General features: G+C 37.2%; 2 protein-coding genes across 9 annotated transcripts; one reads left to right on the plus strand and one right to left on the minus strand.

The window, feature by feature from the left end:
* Window positions 1-5967: 5967 nt before the first annotated feature.
* Window positions 5968-15911, minus strand: LOC122031182 (UBP1-associated protein 2B-like). Of its 8 annotated transcripts, XR_006125798.1 has the most exons (4): window positions 14393-15910; window positions 13637-14282; window positions 13429-13484; window positions 5968-6130 (listed from the first exon to the last, which is right to left on the minus strand). XR_006125798.1 is itself a non-coding variant. In XM_042590329.1 (2 exons), exon 1 carries the CDS (start codon window positions 15812-15814, stop codon window positions 14393-14395), a length of 1422 nt encoding a protein of 473 aa, XP_042446263.1. In that variant the 5' UTR covers window positions 15815-15911; the 3' UTR covers window positions 8369-13787. The 8 variants fall into 8 exon arrangements, 1 of the variants encoding a protein (XP_042446263.1); XR_006125804.1 differs by having other exon boundaries at window positions 13429-13787; window positions 14393-15911; XR_006125803.1 differs by lacking the exon at window positions 5968-6130 and having other exon boundaries at window positions 8369-13583; window positions 13707-13787; window positions 14393-15911.
* A 342-nt stretch (window positions 15912-16253) lies between these two features.
* Window positions 16254-21800, plus strand: LOC122031208 (leucine aminopeptidase 1-like). Its single transcript, XM_042590354.1, has 10 exons — window positions 16254-16553; window positions 18051-18465; window positions 18620-18814; window positions 18941-19166; window positions 19499-19625; window positions 19724-19819; window positions 20547-20624; window positions 21062-21122; window positions 21207-21394; window positions 21536-21800. The coding sequence occupies exons 1-10, from the start codon at window positions 16302-16304 to the stop codon at window positions 21662-21664; spliced, it is 1767 nt and encodes a 588-aa protein (XP_042446288.1). The 5' UTR covers window positions 16254-16301; the 3' UTR covers window positions 21665-21800.
* The last annotated feature ends 3 nt before the right edge of the window (window positions 21801-21803 follow it).

Below are 21803 nucleotides of genomic sequence, written 5' to 3' on the forward strand. Positions count from 1 at the left end.
ATCAGCTGATCGATTGAGGAGCCTCAATCGATCAGCCGATCAATTGGGAAGCGATCTGCCGCGTACAGAAAGCTGATGAATCGATCAGCTGATCGATCGGCCATGGATCGATCAGCCGATCGATCGGGAAATTTGCTCCCGCGAACAGGGAGCTTCTGAATCGATCTCTGGATCGATTGGCTAAACTGGATCGATCAACCGATCGATCCAGACGGGACCTCCGTGTACAGTAGCACGTTGAATCGTTCAGTGGATCGATCAAACAACTCCAATCGATTAGCCGATCGATTGGAGAGTCTGATTTCAGCTAGAAGTGTCTGCTTTCAGTCTTTTACCAAATAGAGAGTTTAGGTTCCCTTCATAGTTTATGTATAACTTCAGAAGTGTATTCTGAATATAAATTTCAGATTTTATAGCAAATAGCATGAAGTTTTAAATTAGTTCAGTTTTCCGCCCAAAAAGAGTTTAGTTTAGCATAATATAACTCTCGGCCTCACAGCCTAGTCAGTAGAAGGCGGGGCGTTACACATTTAGGGTTCGGTCGACCGATCCCCTTGTTCGGTCGACCGAACAGGCTCCTTCCCTGTTCGTCGAGATTTGCCATGATCTACATTTACTGTGCCTTTAATATTGATCATTCGGTCGACCGAACCTCTTTTTCAGTCGACCGATCATGCTGTGATACCATGTTTGCGACCCTGAACTGTTTTGCCAAATTTGCCTGTTCGGTCGACCGAACCTTTTTTTGGTCGACTGATAAAAAGCCTTTTTCGGTCGACTGAACCGCCTGTTCAGTCGACTGAACCCTTGGTCAAATGAAGCTTTCTGAGTGTTGGTCGCATGGCCGCTGACAGAGCCTGATTCTGAGTTCTGAGTCAAAAGTTATGATCCTTTGAAACTCAAGGGGTCATATGATTCTACAACACAAAGTTAGTTCGATATAACAATAATATTCCTGCAAAATAAAGTTAGCACAGTTATAATACATGTGTAGTAATATGCATGAATATAACAGTTAGGACTCTCTTGATCTCAATTTGGAAACCTTCCCGATTTCTTCAGCTGGATCTGCGACCTTAGGTTGTTCCTTTCAGGAACACGACCTCACTGTCGCTCCATTTCAGTTGCTTACCTCAACCTACCTGTCAAACATCGGGTCCTCTAGACCTGCTTGGACTTTACTGTTTGGCCGTGACTAGGGCTTTCCTGATTGAGTAAATAGCCTGCACACTTAGCCAAATCATCAGATCATAACAAGACTTAACTTGAACATTTAACAACATCAAAACTCAGGTTTGATTCTGGTGCACCTTGCACCAACATTATCTTCAGCGGATAAAGCATATCTTCTTAGAGACGCCTTGGCCCTCCTTGGAGGCATCTCCAAGCGACGAAAAACAATGGCTAGTTCATCCTAGGAGGCTATAAAAAGTCCTCTGGAACTAGAAAATAAACAACTTCTATATTAACTTTCATAGTCTTTTCTGAGCTGTCAACGTATGTAAAAGACTTCTCTGCCTTCAACGAAGTAGTTTTCAGTGAGCTTTTCAAATGTCTTGGATTAACAATCACCTAGGTTGTAACCAAGTAAATTACCTAGGAACCAAGTAAATTCTGACCTTTTTACCTATTCTTTTTAAGTTGTTTTCTTTAATGTTAATTGTTTATATTTGCTTAATCTAATTGTGCATCCTTGGTAAGTAAAGCAAGAGATTTTTTATAACTTGCTTGAAGGGTTATTCACCTCTCCTCTAGTAGGCATACTGGACCTACAAGTGGTATCAAAGCGAGGACGTTTCAGAAGGATTAACTGTGTACTAAAGCAAGGAAACAATGATCGGACCGAGCATATACCCGCTAAAGTTCGAGAGGAGTTCGTCTCATGAAAAAAGAACATGGATGTATTTTTCAAAACCAATTTCGAAATTCTTTTAATAATTAAATATGATTTTGTAGTACCCAAAGACTATAATGGAGAAGAAAATGAAGAGCACTTGTCGAACAAGAAGGAGAAGAATGACTTCGTAACAAATGGGAGAATTGAATACCACTTGTTAAGTGTTCTTCCACCCTAAGAAGTCAGTCAGATCGGGAGCTACAACTTGGCAAAAGAACTCTAGGAGAAATTCCTAGAGTTGCACGAATGTACTTTCGAAGCCAAACTCGTAAAATGGGACCTGCTCCAGAATCAACTAATGAACTTCCGATTGAAAGGAGAGACGGTTGCTCAACTGCATGCCAAACTGAAAGAATTGATCACCGAACTCATAAATCTCAAAGAAATGGTAATGAACAGAGACTCACTAAGGTATGTTCTTAATGCTCTCTTGAGAATCTCAGATTGGATGTTTATAATCGACTCCTGCTACATCTTGAAGGATCTAGAGGTAAGTACGTTTGAAAGTTTATTTTTTATATTAGAACTTCACGAATCTAGATGTATAGGACTAAGAAAGGAATCGAGTCAAAACATCGCCCTAAAGGTAAAGAGGGATGAACCAGACTCTGAAGCTTCTCTCGACGAAGACCAAGAAGCTTTTCTAGTAAGAAAGTTTTCAAATTTTTTAAGATCTAACAATTTTGACAAGAGATAGGCAACAAAATCCCTTCGAAGCAAGAGGAAAGTTTGGTACTACAATTGCCAAGAAGAGAAGCATATTAAAGATAATTGCCCGAAGCTGAAAAGTAAAGGAAATGACAAAGGGCCAAGCAGATTCAAGCACAAGAACCTGAAAGTAACGTGAGATAAAATGTCATCTGAATCCGAGATGAAATAGTACGCTAGACTTACACTAATAGCAAGTTACCGAGAAGACGATGAGACTTCATCAGAAATGAGCAAAGCATCAATGAAGGAGGAGAAACATGGGAAGAAAACAACGATAAAGGAGAAGCAACAGATTACGAGAACAACACAGTAAGTAAGATATATTCCTTACCTCCTGAAAAGTTGTATAAGTTCATAAAAATACTTTCTAAAAGTATATGTAAATTAAAAACAAAGTATGAACTATTGAAAACAAAAAATACAGAATTAAAAGTTTAGACGAGATCCTCTGGTCCGCACTTTGCGGACTAAAGGATGGACCATAGAAGTTGATTAGTTGATTTGGATAAACCCCACCTGTTAAACAGATGGGATCTATCCAAATCAAGTAATCAATATAGTAGTCCATTCTCTGGACTACAAAATGTGATCCAGAGGATCCGCTATCTTAAAAATTACCTTAGTTAAATCATGTTTATTAGAAGATTTTGATAAACTGAAAATTTAAAATAACAAATTAAAGGATCAACTAGAAAAATTGAGAAAGGACACTGCATGCCTAAATTCAAATTTTTCATAAAGTTTTAAGTTTGAAAATTATAGATGATTTAATTAGTATCTTAGAAACTACAAGGGGTCAAATTATAAAAGTGGCCAAAAATTATGTTCCTAGAAATTATTTGATAAATCCAGTAGGTAGAAATTTATATTAGATTCTCAAATCATATTTAGTTTGTTTTAACTAATTTTTATATGCATGCTCAAAATTTAATTCGTGTTAATTTTAATATTATTTGCAAAATTTAAATTCGTTCATCGTCTGTTCACATTTTCTTTTTTGTGATAAATGAAAATATTATCTGCTAAAGAAAATTTAATTTTTTTTTACCATTATATTAATATTTATGATTTTTTAAAAAAAATAATATTTTTAAAATTAAAAATATTTCACAAATTTATTTTTAAAAAACTAATTTTCTTGTGATAAAACATAATATTCTCGGTTAGAAAAGTTTTTAAATTTTTTTTTAACTATTATCTGAATTATTATAAAATTTTTGCCAAAAATAATCCTTTTATTATTAAAAACTATCAAGAATTTATTTTTTGAAATTTTTAAATTTTTTTAATAAACATTAAATTTTATATGTTTAGAAATATTATTACGATTTTTCGAAATTAGATTCTATTTTTAATAAGTATTTGATTTTTAAAAATGAATATTTCTGCTAAAAAAATTATTCTAGTCACAATTAATACTTTGTTATAGCAAAAATTTTTACATAAATCTATCTATTTCTATTTGACCATGACAAAATTTTCAATATTTTTCAAATTTAAAAGTAATTTTCAAATTACTTTTGTCAAATAAGGTTTTTTCACTAAAATTTAAATATTTGAAAAATAATTCTCTAAAAAATATTCAAACTTGTTCACTGATTAATTCATCCTTAGAATTTTTTTAAAAAAAAAAAAAATTTAACCACACCTAATTTTTTTTATATGATCAAATGGGGAGAGAGAAGAAGTTAAGGGATAGGTAATTGTATAACGACATGATTTATGTGAAACTTTGCATTATTGCAAACTTTTTATGTACTTAAAATGCAAATTTATTTTGTATTAAATTGCAATATTCAAATTTCATTATTTGTTTAACCCCTAACTTAACCCGGATTAATGCACATCAAAAAAGAAGAAATTTAAAATATTCCAAATTAATTTTGATGTGATCAACCGAATCGAGTTAGGTCATGTTACGTTTGATCCTTATGTCTAAGTGTGCAGGAACTTAGAAACACAAGAAGTCGAGCGGAAGATGCAACGGACGAGAAAGATGACACAAGAAATGAGTTGAAGGACTCGGTGTGTCCGAGAGATTAAAAGTTATGAAAAAGTACACCAATGGATGAGAAGAATGTGCGCGACACTTCCGAGAGACAAGAAGTCAGAGCGAATGACTACTCGAGGAGAAGGCCGCAGTTGAGTTCGGATGAGCTCAACTCCAGATAACTGGACCATCACCCATGTGAAGAAAATTAGCTTAGAGGCTGATTTACCTTATGGAAGGCACCTCTAATAAAATTGGAGGCGCCCTCACGCCTTTGTGTAGAAGGCGCCTCCAACCTTTTTTGAGGTGCCCTCATGTCTTCATGGAAAGCGCCCTCAAGTTTGTTGGCAATGCCTTCAATAGTCGTTAGGCTACCGTTGAAAGAAGATAAAGCTTTATCTTCTTGGAGACATCTTGGACCTCCTTGGAGATGCCTCCAAGTGATAAAAAAAAAACAATGGCTAATTCATCCCGAGAGGCTATAAAAGCTCTATGGAATTAGGAAATAAACAACTTGTGTATTAACTTTCCTAATTTTTTTTTAAGTAGTCAACGTGTGTAAAAAGCTCCTGCGCCTTCAACGAAGAAATTTTTAATAAATTTTTCAACGCATTAGATTAACAATCACGTAGATTATAACCAAATAAATTCTGACTTTTTTACCTATTCTTTTTAAATTATTTTCTTTAATGTTAATTACTTATATTTACTTAATCTAATTGTACATACTTTAAGTAAAAGTAAAAGATTTTTTAAACTTACTTGAGCTACAGTTATCGTCCACGCTGCCAATGTCGTGCCAATGCCAGTTATGGCCATCTTTGCTTGAAAACCTAGCTCAAGGTTATTACTACTAGTTTTGATAGTTTCGGCAATTCGAGCAACAAGATTTCTACTAAAGCTTAAAGTGCCTAAAATTCCTTTGTACTAGTGGAGCATTTCATGCCTAGCATACATCTTCAGATACTTTGTTGAGAAAATTTTAAAATCAATGTTCAGAAAGAAATCTAAATTCGATTGGCAAAGAATTTGTATGAATATTTTATATAGAGAGAGAGAGAGCGCAAGCACATTTTCTATTTCTGACAGAGCGACCGTGCAATGTAGTGAAGTGTCTTGTAAACCTAAGTGGGGTTAGGTAGGCCATGTCTGGAGTGACTACCTACGGAACACTGTCATGTAAATCCAAGTGGAGGATGAACTACCTACAATGATGGATGAGCTATAGAGATCAACTGCAAAAGCATTCCTGCATGCACTTATGAAATTTATCCTTAATGGCCAATAAAAATTTTTCATAAAATCAGACCGACCACTTTTAAGAATAATCAACCTTAGATACTTAAATTATCCAAAAAAAAAAACCAAGTAATGCTAAAGATCTCTTATCTCATTTAGCTGGTACCATAAGTATTTGACATCCTAACATTGTTCTAAGAAGCCAAGAGATGAAGCAACTTGCCGCATCAACTTCGTTGCCCTTTGTTGTCTCCCCAATAGAATCAACTTCGCCTCAGTAAAGGAGTCGATACCTCAAAAGAAACATAAAAGTTAGTAATAAAAAATTAAACAAAAACCTGACTCCGCCATCACAAACTGCAAGGAGTTAACAAAGCTTCAGAGAAAATGGTGATGGCGTCGATTTACAAGGAGTGGCGCCGTCTATGAGATTCTTCATCTGAAACATAAGGAGAGAAGAACTTGAATAACTCGCCACTATTATCTTAACACGAGTAAGAAATGTTGATCAACGCCCGAACACAGAAACTGATGTAGCAACAAGCAGCAACAACAGGCACTACTGTAGTGCACGAACCCACTGCATCAACAATGGGCTCTCACACTGAATGAGGGGCCCGAGTGAGAGGTCCAACGGAGTAACAACCAATTTCTCCGACAACTGGTTTGGTGATGCATTATAATCCACCAGTCAACATCTAAACCACTTGTCCAGCACGCTGTCTCTCAAATTTTCAAACAGGATCAAGCAGTAATACATCCTGATTTGAAAAGTGCCCCCTTTCAACATGATACATGAGATCTTGATGTTGGTCGCACTGTACTATTTGTTTTATAATCAAAGCATCTATCTTTCCAAACCAAATAATCCTTAAAGTGACCGGTCCATCCCACAAAAATTTTCTACCGACCACCAAAATAAATCGAGAAACGCTCATGGAAGCTCATCCATACAACTAACGTTTTTAGAGTTATCATGAACAAAAATTCCTAGTGTGCCGCAATTGAAATTCGACCGATAGATGCTTGGTTAACCGAAGTGCCTACCTGCTGTACCATTACCATTGCTCCAGAAGCAGGTCACACTACACTATTGCAAGGATCCATAGTAAACATTGTGCAGAAATAACTGAATAACATGTTTTAGAAAAAACCAAATCGTCCTTCGACACTATTTTCCAAGAACACAGACTATGCTATTCGAACATAGATGTTCCGAAAACAACTCAAACATGTTTCAGACAAGAGTTGGTGGGTACCATTTGTTACTCTTACAATTGAGCAGCAATTTTGGATCTTTCCGATAGAGAATTTTCAAACACAAACCATAGAGTTCAATTAACGATCATTTGCAACTTCAGAATTTAGAAAATCAATCAAAGAGAGAAATTTCAAAGCAAAATGAAGCGACAGGCGCATAATGTTTTACCAGCCATAATTCAGGATCTCTACATTTAGTTATTCTAACTGAGAAAAGTAATGGTGCATTTGTTAATAATCTCATGATTGTCTGTGCAAATCAGTAGTATTTAAAAAGACTGGAATTTCTATGAAAAAGAGAATATATCGAAAGGCTTCTAGTATTTTTCTCGATAAAAATTGACAAAACTTCAATTACTACAACCAAAAATACTAAAGGATTGCAAAATAAGAAATTACGAGGGTAGTCAATGTCATGAATCCTCTAATCTTCACACATTTAACCCTACTGATTCAACTTGTTGATTGAGAGAAAAATTAAATGACAACCTAAAAAATTCAAATTATCATTGCTGATGATCGAATGACTGCTTACAGCAAACATATGGCTTTAAAATAAAGAATTCAAATGGTAAGACACACACAATAGGAAAGTAAACCGTCAGACCCCCTTCACTGAAGGACAACCATTAAATAAATATACAAAGTTTATTTCAATCCAAAAACAAACATTGAACTGATGTAATAACATTTTTGTCAAGATGATACATAACCAAGAAAAGGCAAATCCCATCATGAACAGGTGTACATTATAAACAATAAGTGACACTCACCACAAGTCCACAAGATAATTAGACTGACAGCTTGATCCGTCAGCCTCACTACAGTTTTAAGGGCGGAAGGATTGCTTGGCGTAGCTTTCAGTTCGTTGGAATTGATGTCGAACTGGAACTGATGTTGTACTGAATCACCTTTGACAAGGTTTTAAGTTTGTACCAACTGTTTTGAGATTGGGGCACCACTAATTATATCTTTTGGATGATTTTCTAAACTCCTACTGTTGGAAATGATCTTAAGTTGATTATTTTCTTCGCATAACCATAGTGGTTCAATAAATTCACGAGAATTACTCAGTTACTCTTATTGTCCGGAGGGGCAATTGTCAGTTTTTATGAATGTTCTAAAAAGTACTAGGCGATAGGCGAGTGGTTACCCTAGGCGGATTTTTTTTTCTCCTGCCAATCGATTTATAGTGGCTTCTCTAAGAAAAATTTATGCATAATTTGATTTCAACATACAATGAAAATATTCTGAAATAACAAAAATACACAAACTGACAAGGAGCAAAATATTAATCAAAATTCAAAATATTAATTTGTTCAACTTCAACATACAATGAAAATTAAAAATAGCAAAAGGACACAAAATAACTCATAATCCTATATCCCTAATTCTTCTTCTAATTCATCTTCATATTTCTCCAACACTTCCTTTATCGGATTCAAACTCAAAATTCATGACATTTTCCTTTTCTTCTTCATCCAATACAAATTCTTCTTCGTGAAATTCTCTTATATCTTCAATATTTGTCTCAACATCTTCATCTCCACCATCAACAATCCATCCTTGTGTCATAGTTGCTTCACTAGCAAGTAGCACATCAACTCCTTTTTCTTTTTGTCTTCTCTTTTTGTTTATGATCTTGGCATTGAATTGAACAGACTAAATTGTTCAATCTTCCCATATCTAATCTATTTCTTTTCTTTGTATGAATCTACATTAAAGAAAAATATTAATATTGAACACATATTTAGACATTTAGTAATTAATAATTAGTAATAAGTACACATTAAGTAATTAAGTACTTACCCCCTCAAAAGTACTTTAATTTCTCTCACAACTGAAAAAACTTGTAGTTAAAGAAAGGATCCTTTTAGCCATTTTTTACAATTTAGGCACATCATTTCCAAAAAGATGTCACCATCCAACTAAATAAAAACAAATCAAATAATAACAATAAGCAAAATCACGAAACAAGCAATAAAAATTACAAAATAAAGTAAGCAATTATTACTTAATTCTTACTTGAATCATATTTCTCATCGTTTTTTTTTTTTGCATCCAATTATAGCAAATGCTCTTCTAAATCCCCCCGCTTTGTTGATACACTTCAACAACTGCACATTTACTATCTCACTTTGGCTATCAATATCATCGGGAAAGAATGCTTCAATACAAGTGAAAAATCCATTCGTGACCACTTCTTCACTTCCTATGCTCTGGTCGTTGAAGTAGTAATAAGGATTCAAGAGGTAGGCCGCCAAATGTAGTGGACTATCAATAATCGGACGATAGTGAAGCTCTTGATTTTTAAATGCCACTTTAATCTCCTGTCTCGCTCTAAGTAATTCTCCATACACAAAACCTATAAATGACTTCTTATCCCCATCAATAAGACGAAGCAACTTAACTAAAGGGGCGAACACCTTCAAGCAAAAACTTACCCAATTCCAAAAAGAGGCACTCATAGCGGTATTATATGTCACCTTCCCCTTTGCACTCTTTGAATGTTAGCAAGTATTCCATTCTTCACTAGCAATCATAGCTCTTAGTTCAACTATGTTCTCTATCAAGCTTGCAAAGTTGGAAAAGTGATTGAAAATCATGTTACTCCCAGCCTTATTATGTCCCTTTTTTTTTGATAAACTTTCTCATCATTGACAATATCTTGTGATGTGCACAAATAAAGATTATCAAACTCTTTGCCTTCTCAATCACCCCTTTGAATTTAGGTTGATTCCCAATTCCTTGAAGCATAAGATTCACGATGTGAGTTGCACATGAAGTCCAAAATATATGTGGTCCCTTTTCCTTCAACAAATATTTTGCCACCATATTATTCAAAGCATTGTCCGTTACCACTTGAACTACATTTTGGGGCCCAACTTTTTCAATTCACTTGTCCACATATTCAAAAATATAATTCCCGATGTGTGCTTCAGTCGTTGCTTCCCTCGAAAAAAGGAAAGTTGTGGCTTCTTTACAATAAACACACAAATTCATGATACTTCTTTTCCTGTCAATCCAAGTATTAGTTAAAATTGAGCAACCATTCAAAACTCATTCTTATTCTTGCTTCTTTAATAGACTTTTAGTTCTGTTTACCTCTTCCTTTAATAAGGGCTCCCTTAATAGGTATTGAGCTGTAGGACAATAACCCAGGCCAAATTGACTAACCACTTCCGCAAACCTCTTGAAGCTATCATTGTCAATGGGATGAAAAGGAATACCGGACTCGTACACCCATCGAGCTAAATATTGGTACACACGGTGTCCTTTGCTTCCAAAGTACATCAATAATATTTATTATTGTTTTGTCTTATTACTTCCACTCAATGAAGATTCGAGATCAATGACAGATGCAAATCGGGCCATAGGGCCAAGAGTATGCGGCTTTCTTCTTGTCCCTAGACTTCCTTTATCTTCCTCATTCTTCAAGAACAACTTCTCTCACCTCTATTTCGTTCATATTCTTTTGTTTCTTTTTTGTTCTTGCTTCTTCAATGGCATTCTTACACTTCACTTTATCCTCATCCAAAGATTTCTTACACGGGGCAACATTCCCCTTGATATTGACAACATGTTGTTTTATACTATAAATCCCTCCACTAGTAATTTTTCCACACAAACTTACATTTCAACTTATCCAAATTATTAGAATCCACCAAGTCCGCAAATTCTCATCCAACATCATTTGAATTACGCTTCAAAGAAGTATAAATCTCCGACATTAAATTAGATGCTTTAGAAGATATAGTACCCAACATTTTACTATACAAGTAAAAAATTATCAATATCAATTTTAAAAAAATCATTTGAGTTAAGCAATGGTTATTAAGCATTCCAAAAATCAATTATCAATTCAAGCCAAGCCAAGCAATAACATACAAGATTTAATAACATACAAATATACAATTAAATTTACTAACCTAACAAAAGAAAAAGCTACTGGAAAGAAAAGAATGAGACCGTCGAAGGCTGGAAATGAGGGAACAAGGCACTGCGCTCCAGCCCAGCAGTTAGGGATGCTTTCCCTAGTCTTTGATAGCCTTCGCTAGCTACGATGAGCTTTGGCTGCTGATGCCAAGAAATAGGGCAAAGTGCCGGTGGCTGTTGGCTGGGATAAAGGTAGCAGCTATGGCCTAGGGCAGCAGCTAGGGCTGATGCTGTGGCTAACTGGCTGTTGGAGAAGAAAATGGTAGCAAATGTACTGCTCTTTGATAAAGAACAAGAAGGGGAGGGAAAGGAGGAAGCGACGGTGGCTGCTTGAAGAGGAAGAGAAGAGGCAACTACTTGAACAGGAAGAGGAAGAGGCGCTGCTGCTAACCTAACCTTAAATGTTAAAACGATTCAAAAATCAAAATGTAAACCTGTTTCGTCAATCGATTCGGCATTTCTTGCGAAATGTTAAAACGATTCAAAAATCAAAATGTAAACCTGTTTCGTCAATCGATTAGATGTGTTTAATCGATTGACCAATCGATTCGGCAAGCTTCTGTTTCTCACAAAACTCATGCGAATCGATTGCCAATCAATTAGAAGTGTTCAATCGATTAGCCAATCAATTCAGCAGGTTTCTATTTGTTGTTTCTCGCAAAACTCATGCGAATCGATTGGCCAATCGATTAGAAGTGTTCAAACTATCATCGAATCGATTCGGCAAGCTTCTTTTTTCGCAAAACTCATTCTAATTGATTGCCCCAATCAATTAGAGGTGTTTAATCCATCAACCAATTGATTTAGCAGTCTTTTATTTAAAAAAAAAAAATCAGATGCCAGCGCCTAAGAGCCGCCTAGGCGGCCGACTAATGCGGCAACGCCTACTGCCATCGCCTTTGCAAAAGGTGGGGCGGTGGGCAACCGCCCACTGCCTAGGCAGTGCCTTCTAGAACACTGGTTTTTATAAAACATTACTACTACTACTACTACTACTTTCCATCAGTATTTCTTCTAGTAAGGTTTGAGAATGACTTTGAATTTGAATGGGAGGAACGAGATGGAAATTTTCCTTCACCAGGCTCTTCAAAAGACTGTTTCTAACATCTGAACTATTTTATTGTTAATCATACCTTCCTTAGGTAAATGATTGACCCACTTTGTTTCAGTATACAAATTCATACCATCCTAGATGATTACCCTCAAAATATTCAATGACTCCAAAACTTAATATCATAACTAGGTGTGGAAATATATTTAGATAATGCCTTAACCCAACATGATCCTGTGTGGGTTGGATTCTAGGTTTCAGTTGAAAATATGAGGAAAAACAACTGTATTTTATTAATAACTAAACAATTACTATTACATCTTAAACAGAAAATCTACAAGTTGAAATTTTTAAAAGAAACTGACTGGAAAGGTCCTATTTGGCTATTTCCAGTTAAACAAAGTATACTTAAAATTTAAACAACAAATCAAAAGACAATATCAAGCAACCAGAAAACACTAAAATTCAGGTTAAGTCCAGTTAGGTCAAGTTCACACTAATGTTCAATTTCTATGCCGTCCCTCATGTATCTCAGTTCTTGTCAAAATATAGCCAGTAAGATAAAGAAAAAAGACTACCTTGGTTATCAGGGTATGTAGCTGACATATACTTTAGTTCCACTTCCACACAATATCAAGCAACCAGAAAACACTAAAATTCAGGTTAAGTCCAGTTAGGTCAAGTTCACACTAATGTTCAATTTCTATGCCGTCCCTCGTGTATCTCAGTTCTTGTCAAAATATAGCCAGTAAGATAATGAAAAAAGACTACCTTGGTTATCAGGGTATGTAGCTGACATATACTTTAGTTCCACTTCCACATAACTAAAAAGTCTTGCTTGTGTGTAGTTGAAGTAGCAATTTCAAACATGTAATCATGAATCTTCTGCCTTAAATACTATGCAACAAATTCACCTACTTGATGGCAATAAATGCAAAAATACACCACAAAAATACAAAATCTTCTAAGAAAAAGAGCGTTTGTTAAAAATTATGGTGTTTAAATAAATTTTCAAGAAATACTACCTCACCATTATCATTTCAGAGTTTACTCTAGGTTGAAAGTTTTATGATAGTAGCTTTCTCTTAGAGAGCAAAAAAGTATGTCAGTGATCAATGGCATGCCATTGAAAATAAAACAAACAGTAATAGCAGTCACAAAATAGAATGGTCATAAAAAATTATTAAGGTGCATATCTATCCTGCAGTTTGCTATTCTATTGCTAAATGCAATTGCAAAGGAGGCAAAAGAGGGGCAAAAGAGAGGCGAAAGATATTTTAGCAGGATACACTAAAATGAAGTAAAACAAGAATGATAATTTAATCAATATTGCAAGAGATAAACCTTATTTGCTCCAATGTAGAAGAAGAATGTTCAGCATCACAGCAGTCTCTTCAATACTGTACATGGTCAAAAGGTCAGAACAGACATGTCTCACTGTTGAACCTATGATTTTTCAGAAATAGGACCAAGAAGAGGCTAGAAGGTTCTAGCCAATGCTGTAATAAGGATCAAATGAGAGAAATTAAAGACGTGTTAGAAAGACACTAACCATAACCTATGTGCTTAAAAAAGCAAGATAAATCATTCACAAGTCAAGTAAACATCACATCTGAAAATACATGCGTTTGCAGCTGCAGCTGCGGCATGACACCTCTGTTAGCACTCTACTCCATTATTGTCAGAGCCCAAGACATCAAATTCTGAAAGGATGCAAAAGTATAAAATGTAATAGCAGCGACATTTTAAGCAGATATCACATCTCATAAAAGCCAGGAGCTTATAAATTCCAAATCGAGCAATTTCTGACATCAACAAATCCCAATAAACAATCCACAACAGAATGGTCCTGTAAGCAACACACGGCCATTCAATTTTTAGAAATTGTTAATAAACATCAATCTCCAAACAAAAACAGCTGCTGAAGCCTAGAAATTGAAACTGATAATCAATAACTAAGAGGGTAAACTACGAACAACATTGTCCAATGTAAAAAACAGAGCTACGGAGTTCCAAGGAAGAATACCGAAACAGAAGTAAAAAATCCATACAGCGATAAACATGAAAAATTAGACAAAGTAGTTCCAGTATTTGAACAACTGTTGCATTGGAAGCCTTTCACGATACCCAGCACCAACAGAGATTGAAAATCCATTTGATCTTTAAATGATACAGATAACCACGACCTCAGAATGGAACTAGAAAACAGGGAAACAGCAATTAGCAAGAAAATCAAACGTGATATATGGAAGACCAATATTTTGCGCATATAATTTCATAAAAACAAGTAAATCCATATCATTTATACCTAAAATTGTCCATATCCGCCCATTGATCCAGTCGATCGCCTTGACATTGGAGTTGCCCCTGTTGGGTAAGAGCTGCCACCTCCAGGTGCTTGTTGAGCGACAGACTGATTGCTCTGATAGCCTGGAGGACCCTGAAACCCTGGAGGCCCTTGAAACCCTGGTGAACCCTGAAATCCTGCAGATCCCTGAAAACCTGCAGATCCCTGAAAACCTGCAGATCCCTGATACCCAGAATTTACGACCCCATAATTTGGCACCTGTGCCATCTGAGGTAAAGTGGGTGCCGTCTGCTGGCTCCCTGTTGCACCAAAAGCAGTTGCAAAAGCAGGGTTCAAAGAACTAAGCACAGTAGGTGTGATTCCAAAAGCTGCTGGATTCTGCCCAGCAGCTGTCAGTAGAGCAAGCATTGCAGCATTTGATTGCATAGCCTGCCCAAACGCTTGTGCCCCGCCCATGCCAAGAAGGCCCTGCCCCATCATTGCAGCTTGTTGTGCTAACCCAGTGTCTGCTACAGGCATAGTATAACCAGGACCATTCAGAGTTCCTGTACTCGGTGCTACATTGAGTGGAGCTGCTGCATTATGATATTGTGTCCCCTTACTTCTGTCATTACCTCTCTCACATTGAAGAACTATTCCCTCAAAATTCTTATTTGGCTCCTCGAGGGCTCTCATGGCGCCATCCACCGTCCTATAGACAAATAAAGCGTAGCCTTTGGGCTTCCCTGTATGCCGATCAAAGCCAATAGGGCCCTCCTCGATCTCACCATACTGGGAGAAAAAGGCAAGGAGACGACCACCATCAACGTCACAATTAACGTTTCCTACATAGATCTTCCTCGCGACATTATCCTGATAAGTGGCAACACTAGGGCCAGTGTTAAAGTTTGAGTGGTTCTGGGCAGAATTTTGGGGATTGGGCGCGGGGCCAGAAGATGCGAGCTGGCAGGAGGCCATGCGGCTGTCAATTAGCTTCTGCGGGCGGCGGAGGGCGCGGCGAGCGGAGCTCCGGTGACAGAAGAGAACAAAACCATATCCCTTGGATCGGCCAGTGACCTTGTCAAAGATGACGCGGCAGTCATCAATGTCTCCGTAGCGGGCAAACGCGGAGCGAAGGCCCTCGGCGGTGGTTTCCCAGTCGAGCCCGTGGACAAAGAGCTTGCGGTGCGAGGGATCTAGGTCAGCGGTGCGGCGGATCTCGGCCAGGGTAGCGCCATCGGATTCCGCAGCGAAGCTGAGGAGGGTAACGAGCTGGTCACGGGAGAACGTCTCCAGAAACATACCCACTTCGTCATCATCGCCGTCGGCGTCCTCCTCGTCGGAGGCGAGAGCAGGGGTGTAGAGGACGGGCGGCGGAAGGGGATCCGAGGCGGCGGAGAGGAGCTCGCCCTCTTGGTCGACCTTGCGCTTCTTGGTAGCCATGGAAACGGCTCCGAAGACGATTCCACTGCGAGGGTTTTGCCCTTTTAGTTTTTAGGTGGGATCGAGGTTACAAGGCAGGGTACCTGTACACTTCAAGAAAGTAAAACACATCGGTCGGGAAGGTCCAACTGGGAGGGGATAAGTTAATTCGAGCCCACAGTCGGCCCGACCCGGCCCAATAAAATTTGAAACTGGAGAGTTGTTTCTTGGCGATTGAAATTATTATCATCCTAAATTATTATTTTTGTCGTCATTCGATAAAAAAAAATTTGGAATGAAATTAAAACTCAAAAGTAATTTATTTAATCTTTTTCGCTTTTGCCAATGTTTATCGGATCCCAATAGTTTTGGATTGTTAGGAATTATCGATATCACCCGCACGTTACAGAGGAGCAGAGTGATATATTAAATATAACGGCGTTACGAAGGCAATAAAGAGCCGGATCGAATTCGATTCGCCGTAAGAGGAGTACACGCGATAAATACGATGGCAACGGCTGCGGTGGCCACTGCATCGCTCCTCGCAGCATCTCGTCTCTCCCACGCCGCTTCTTCCTCCTCCTTTGCTTGCCCTCGCCGTTACCCCGCCGCGATCCTCTGCTTCGTACGGCTTCAACGCCGCTCTTCATCTAACGTCTTCCGTCGCCGGTTCTGTCGTATGGGTCACTCCGCCGCCGCCGCCGCCGCCACGAGTGCTAGTCTCGGCCTGACCAAGCCCAACGCCGTGGAGATCCCTCAGGTATTCCCTTTATTTCTGGATCCCCTTCCATGGCATTCTCTCGGGGTTTTTTTTTTTCTCGTTGCCCTTCTGTTTGGGTTGCTGACCTTGGAGTCGGGAATGAAAGCAAGCCTTTGAACTTTAAAGTTTATTCATTTCTCTATACAGATTTTTAGAGTTCGTCGATGATACACCTTTGTCTTATCACTTGTGAATTTTGTCTTTGATCGTTCACCCGTTACTCAAAATGTACAATTTTCTATGTCCGATTGAATGGATCTTGTTTCCATATATTATAGATTTGTAGATTGTGGAACCTTCTGGACTAATTGACAATGCAAGTGCATCTTAAGACGGTCGACTTTTTTTCATTATTGAATTTTGAAAAAGGTTAACTTGTGGTATGGTTGGCAGACAGACGAGCACCATAAATTAGTGGCAAGTAAGGACTTCTTGATAAAGCTTTTAACTTTCTTCCCATGTGATATGAAAAGATTAATTTGAGCACCCATGATCTATCTACTTGATCATCTTGGACTGGTCTGTAACTATTTTTATTGTTCTATGGTCGGTTTAGGCAACTCGTGAATTGTTGTTGTTATTATTATTATTATTATTACTTTGAAAAAATAATTAACAGTAAGCCTATTGGTGTTGCCCTATAAATAACTTCGAGTCATCTGGGATTGAGTTTTAACTTATCATGTTGATCACTGACCCGCTTATGTGTCTATTGTCATTTTCTTTTCTTTTTCTTCTTGTAGGATGATCCAAGACATTTTGTTGTTGCATCTTTGATTCACATTCCAGTTATAGCTTTTTGATACTGAAGAATGAAGATGCTAACATAATTGTGGTTTCCAGTGCTTTTGGCTAAAGAATTGTCAAAAATACTACTTTATAAAATTGTATAAAGATACCACTTTTATATAATTGCGGTTTCCAGTGTTTTTCAGTGTCATTCTGACCACAGATATGCTTGCATTTTTTTCCGAAGCTAATATGGAAGTATACAGAGTATTCATTCTTGGTATTAGCTGTTAGAAAACACACGGCCATTATTTTGTATCATTTCTCTGGTAACAAAATGATGATAAGCATCCCCTGTCAATCATGCTCCAATAGTTTTCTATGTAAGGCAAGGCTACTAGGAAACAAAATTGAAACTGATGTTAGTTTGACAGAATATCTTCTTGGTTCATAGACCAAATTATTGTGGTGGTCATTTAGTGGCCTTGACTTAATTTTATGGCCTTAAGGCACATTTGACATCAAATGTCTTATGTCCAGACATTAAGGGCATTGCATAAAATGTTGCTTTCCAAATTTGTTCCAATTTTTTCATCAAATTCCTTATAGAAGCACACATTTTACATTTAGTTCCAGAGTAATTTCTCTCATGAAATTGTAATGGTAATTTTGTAAAAATTTGAACATAAAACTTGTGGCAATCTTTTCCTAATAAGGGGATTGTTTGTCTAATTGACATTTTCCATCTTATTTTCCAATTATTTGTAGATTATATTTGCTGCCAAGGAGGTTGATTCTGTAGAATGGGAAGGAGACATACTTACGGTGGCTGTATCAGAGAATGACATGAAAAAAGATCAAGATTCCAAATTTGTGAATTTAATCTTGAAGAAACTGGATGAAAAGGTTAGTGGTCTTTTGGCAGAAGCTTCAGCAGAGGAAGATTTCAGTGGAAAGTCTGGCCAATCTACAGTTCTCAGGCTACCTGGGTTGGGTTTCAAAAGGATAGGCTTACTTGGGCTTGGGTCTTCCTCATCCAAAGTATCTGCTTATAGAGGCATTGGAGAAGCTGTTGCAGCAGTGGCAAAGGTTGCACAAGCAAGTAATGCTGCTGTGTGTCTTGCGTCATCAGATGGGCTGTCAGAAGAATCAAAAGTAATAGCTGCTTCAGCCATTGCATCAGGTTGTTTTTTTAATGCCATTTCTTTTTATGGACTGATATATTCTTTGAAATACATCTAACAGTGGAAAAAGGTGCCTATTTTCAAGGATACGTTTGAAGCTAGGATAGTTTGATTGAATATTGTTTCTTGAGTTCCCCTTATTTTGATTTGTAGGAACTGTGCTTGGAGTGTTTGAAGACAACAGATTTAAGTCAGAATCCAAGAAGCCATTGCTTAAAACAGTGGACATCATTGGTTTTGGTTCTGGATCAGAGTTGGACCAGAAACTAAAGTACGCAACTGATGTCTGCTCTGGAGTGATTTTTGGTATAGAGCTTGTAAATGCACCTGCAAATGTGCTAACTCCCGGTAAGTGAGAAATGATGATACTGAATCACATTTCTTGTGATTCATATTTTTAATCCTACCAATTCTCACTTTTATATTGCATATGAAATGTGATGAGATTCTTTTAATAACTTCTTATGCTGTCAGGTGTAATGGCTGAAGAGGCTTCAAAGATTGCCACATCATATAGTGATGTTCTTACTGCAACAATATTAGATGTTGAACAATGCAAAGAATTGAAGATGGGATCATATTTAGGTGTTGCTGCTGCTTCTTCTAACGCTCCTCATTTTATCCACTTATGCTATAAGCCTCCTGGCGGTGATGTAAAGAGAAAATTGGCAATTGTTGGGAAGGGTTTGACGTTTGACAGGTATAATGATTATCATATGTCAGAAATCCTTTACATAGAGATGTAGGATGTAGCCATCATCTGTAAGAAATTTTTTTATTTTTTAAACAAAACATGTAGTGGCCTTTTTTTCGATTATTTTGTTGCTCTGCCTGTGTTCTTGCCTAAATGCTAACCTCTCCATATTGTTTATCATTGTTTTTTATCATGATTATGTCTATTTATGCTACTGCAGTTAAGGATTTTTCTCAAACTAGTTGTTTTTGACCAGCATGCATCGTGCTAAAAATTATGCAAATAATGATATTCATTAAATGAATAAAGTTATCCTTTATGCTGTTTTGTTTCTCCAGTGGTGGTTACAACATCAAGACTGGACCAGGCTGTTCAATTGAGCTCATGAAATTTGATATGGGAGGTGCTGCAGCTGCTCTTGGTACTGCTAAAGCTTTGGGGCAAATTAAACCTCCTGGTGTAGAGGTAAGTTTATTAACTTTGGTGACAAGGAAACAGTCTACAAAGATGGCATGTGTTTCAAATTTTTTGTTCAGACCTGAGATTTGTGTGTGATTTTACAGGTTCATTTTATTGTGGCTGCTTGTGAAAATATGATTAGTGGCACAGGCATGAGACCAGGTGATATTCTCACTGCTTCAAATGGGAAGACTATTGAGGTATAGTTGTTCGCCTTTAAAGTTCAGATATATTTGGATATTTATGCATAGGGATCAATTGATTCGATCTAATTTAGTCGATAATCATCTCAATGATTTTTGTAGCTTAATTTGATCAAGATATAATTGTTTTCCTTCCATTTTGTTTTCTGCTTGTCATTGCTTTTTTCAGATTGCAGTTTGGTTATGAGAGATTTTCTGTTTACTTTGATTGCTCCTGATCATCTTTAGGGGGCTATAAGAGCTAGCTTCCAGCCGCATTAGTTTGAAGGCCATTCAAATCAGAAGCTTTTACTATCTTTCTATTTCTGTTTAGTCTTGTTTGAGCTCATGTCTTTTCTGAAACTAAACTGTCTAAATCTATTGCATGAATATTTACTGCATTATGGATCTCAGTCTCACTACTAGCTATTTTTACTTGGCATTTTGGAGATCTGAGGGATGATAGTTATTGTCCGTCTCTACTACTTTCTTAGTTACATTATTCGTTCTTTGGAATAAATTGTATGTATCTAGAGAATTTTCTGCATTTTCTTCCTAATATTTTGTACAATAAATTTCTTGTCATAAAATACAGTTCACTTCACTCTGAAGATCTTAGGTAACTTCGGTAGTTATATGATCCAATGGTTCTCTTGCTAACATCATTATACTTTGCTAATATCATTATATTAAATCATTATTTACTACATTTTCCCTAAATTTGAATTTCTTCTTTCTTTTCCAGGTCAACAATACTGATGCAGAAGGACGGCTCACGCTTGCAGATGCTTTGGTTTATGCTTGTAACCAAGGCATCGAAAAGGTCTAATCATATCACATTATACTATTTTACGACAAGAATGATAATTTAACAAAATATTTAACTATGCATATCGGCTGGATTTGTTTAGTATATCAAACCAAGTTAAAACCTAAGATTATCCTACTGAAATTTGTATCGACCTAGACCTTTCGAGAGTGTTTGCTATAGACAAGTTACTTATTGCGCATACCACACTGGCTCAGTGAGCAACTTGTTAGGCTAATAGAAATGGGAAGATTTATGACTATGTTATAATACAGTGTTTAACCGTAATTTTTTTTTTGATGAATCAAATCCTTGACTATTGAATGAACTTATACATGTTTTAGCCTAGAAAAGGTGAGAAAAGCAATGAGGCAGATGATGATAGAAAGTAGGTTATGCTTCTTCAGGTCTGGAGACATGATTCCTCTTATCGCATAACCTTCTTTATGCAGGTTGTTGATCTAGCAACACTAACCGGTGCCTGTGTAGTTGCCCTTGGACCCAACATTGCCGGTAAGGAGCCTCGATAATCTTCAACCCTTTGCAATTTGGCTGATTGCGGCTGACTGTCTTCACAAGCTGCTCTCTTCTCCACAGGTTTCTTCTCTCCCAATGACGATCTGGCCAAGGAGATTGATGCTGCGGCCGAGGCTACAGGAGAGAAGTTCTGGAGGATGCCTTTGGAGGAAAGCTATTGGGAGTCCATGAAATCAGGCGTCGCTGACATGGTGAACACTGGAGGTCGCCAAGGCGGCGCTATAACGGCCGCTTTGTTCCTGAAACAGGTTTGATGCTTCATGATTCTAAAAACCAATCCTGGATTCTTTCTTTGAAAGGAAACAGTTTTAGAGCCAAATATTCCATGTTTGAGATTATCTCCTCGGTGAGCTATGATTTTAAACTAATCCCCGCTTATTTTCTTTCAGTTTGTCGACGAGAAGGTTCAGTGGCTTCACATCGACATGGCAGGACCTGTGTGGAATGATAAGAAACGCGCAGCGACTGGATTTGGTGTTTCTACTTTGGTTGAATGGGTTTTGAAGAACTCTCAATAAGCATGCGGACAAGCGTCCACAATGAATAATGTGTCTATCCCGCTTGCCTTTCTGCTGATCTTCATTGCTTGCTTCGTGTAGTCGAACAAAACTTACTTTCTTATGAATAATGATCTGTCTCGTATTCGGATTTCAATAA

The sequence above is a fragment of the Zingiber officinale genome, chromosome 1A (assembly GCF_018446385.1).
Source record: "Zingiber officinale cultivar Zhangliang chromosome 1A, Zo_v1.1, whole genome shotgun sequence".
In the NCBI taxonomy this organism is placed as follows: Eukaryota; Viridiplantae; Streptophyta; class Magnoliopsida; order Zingiberales; family Zingiberaceae; genus Zingiber; species Zingiber officinale.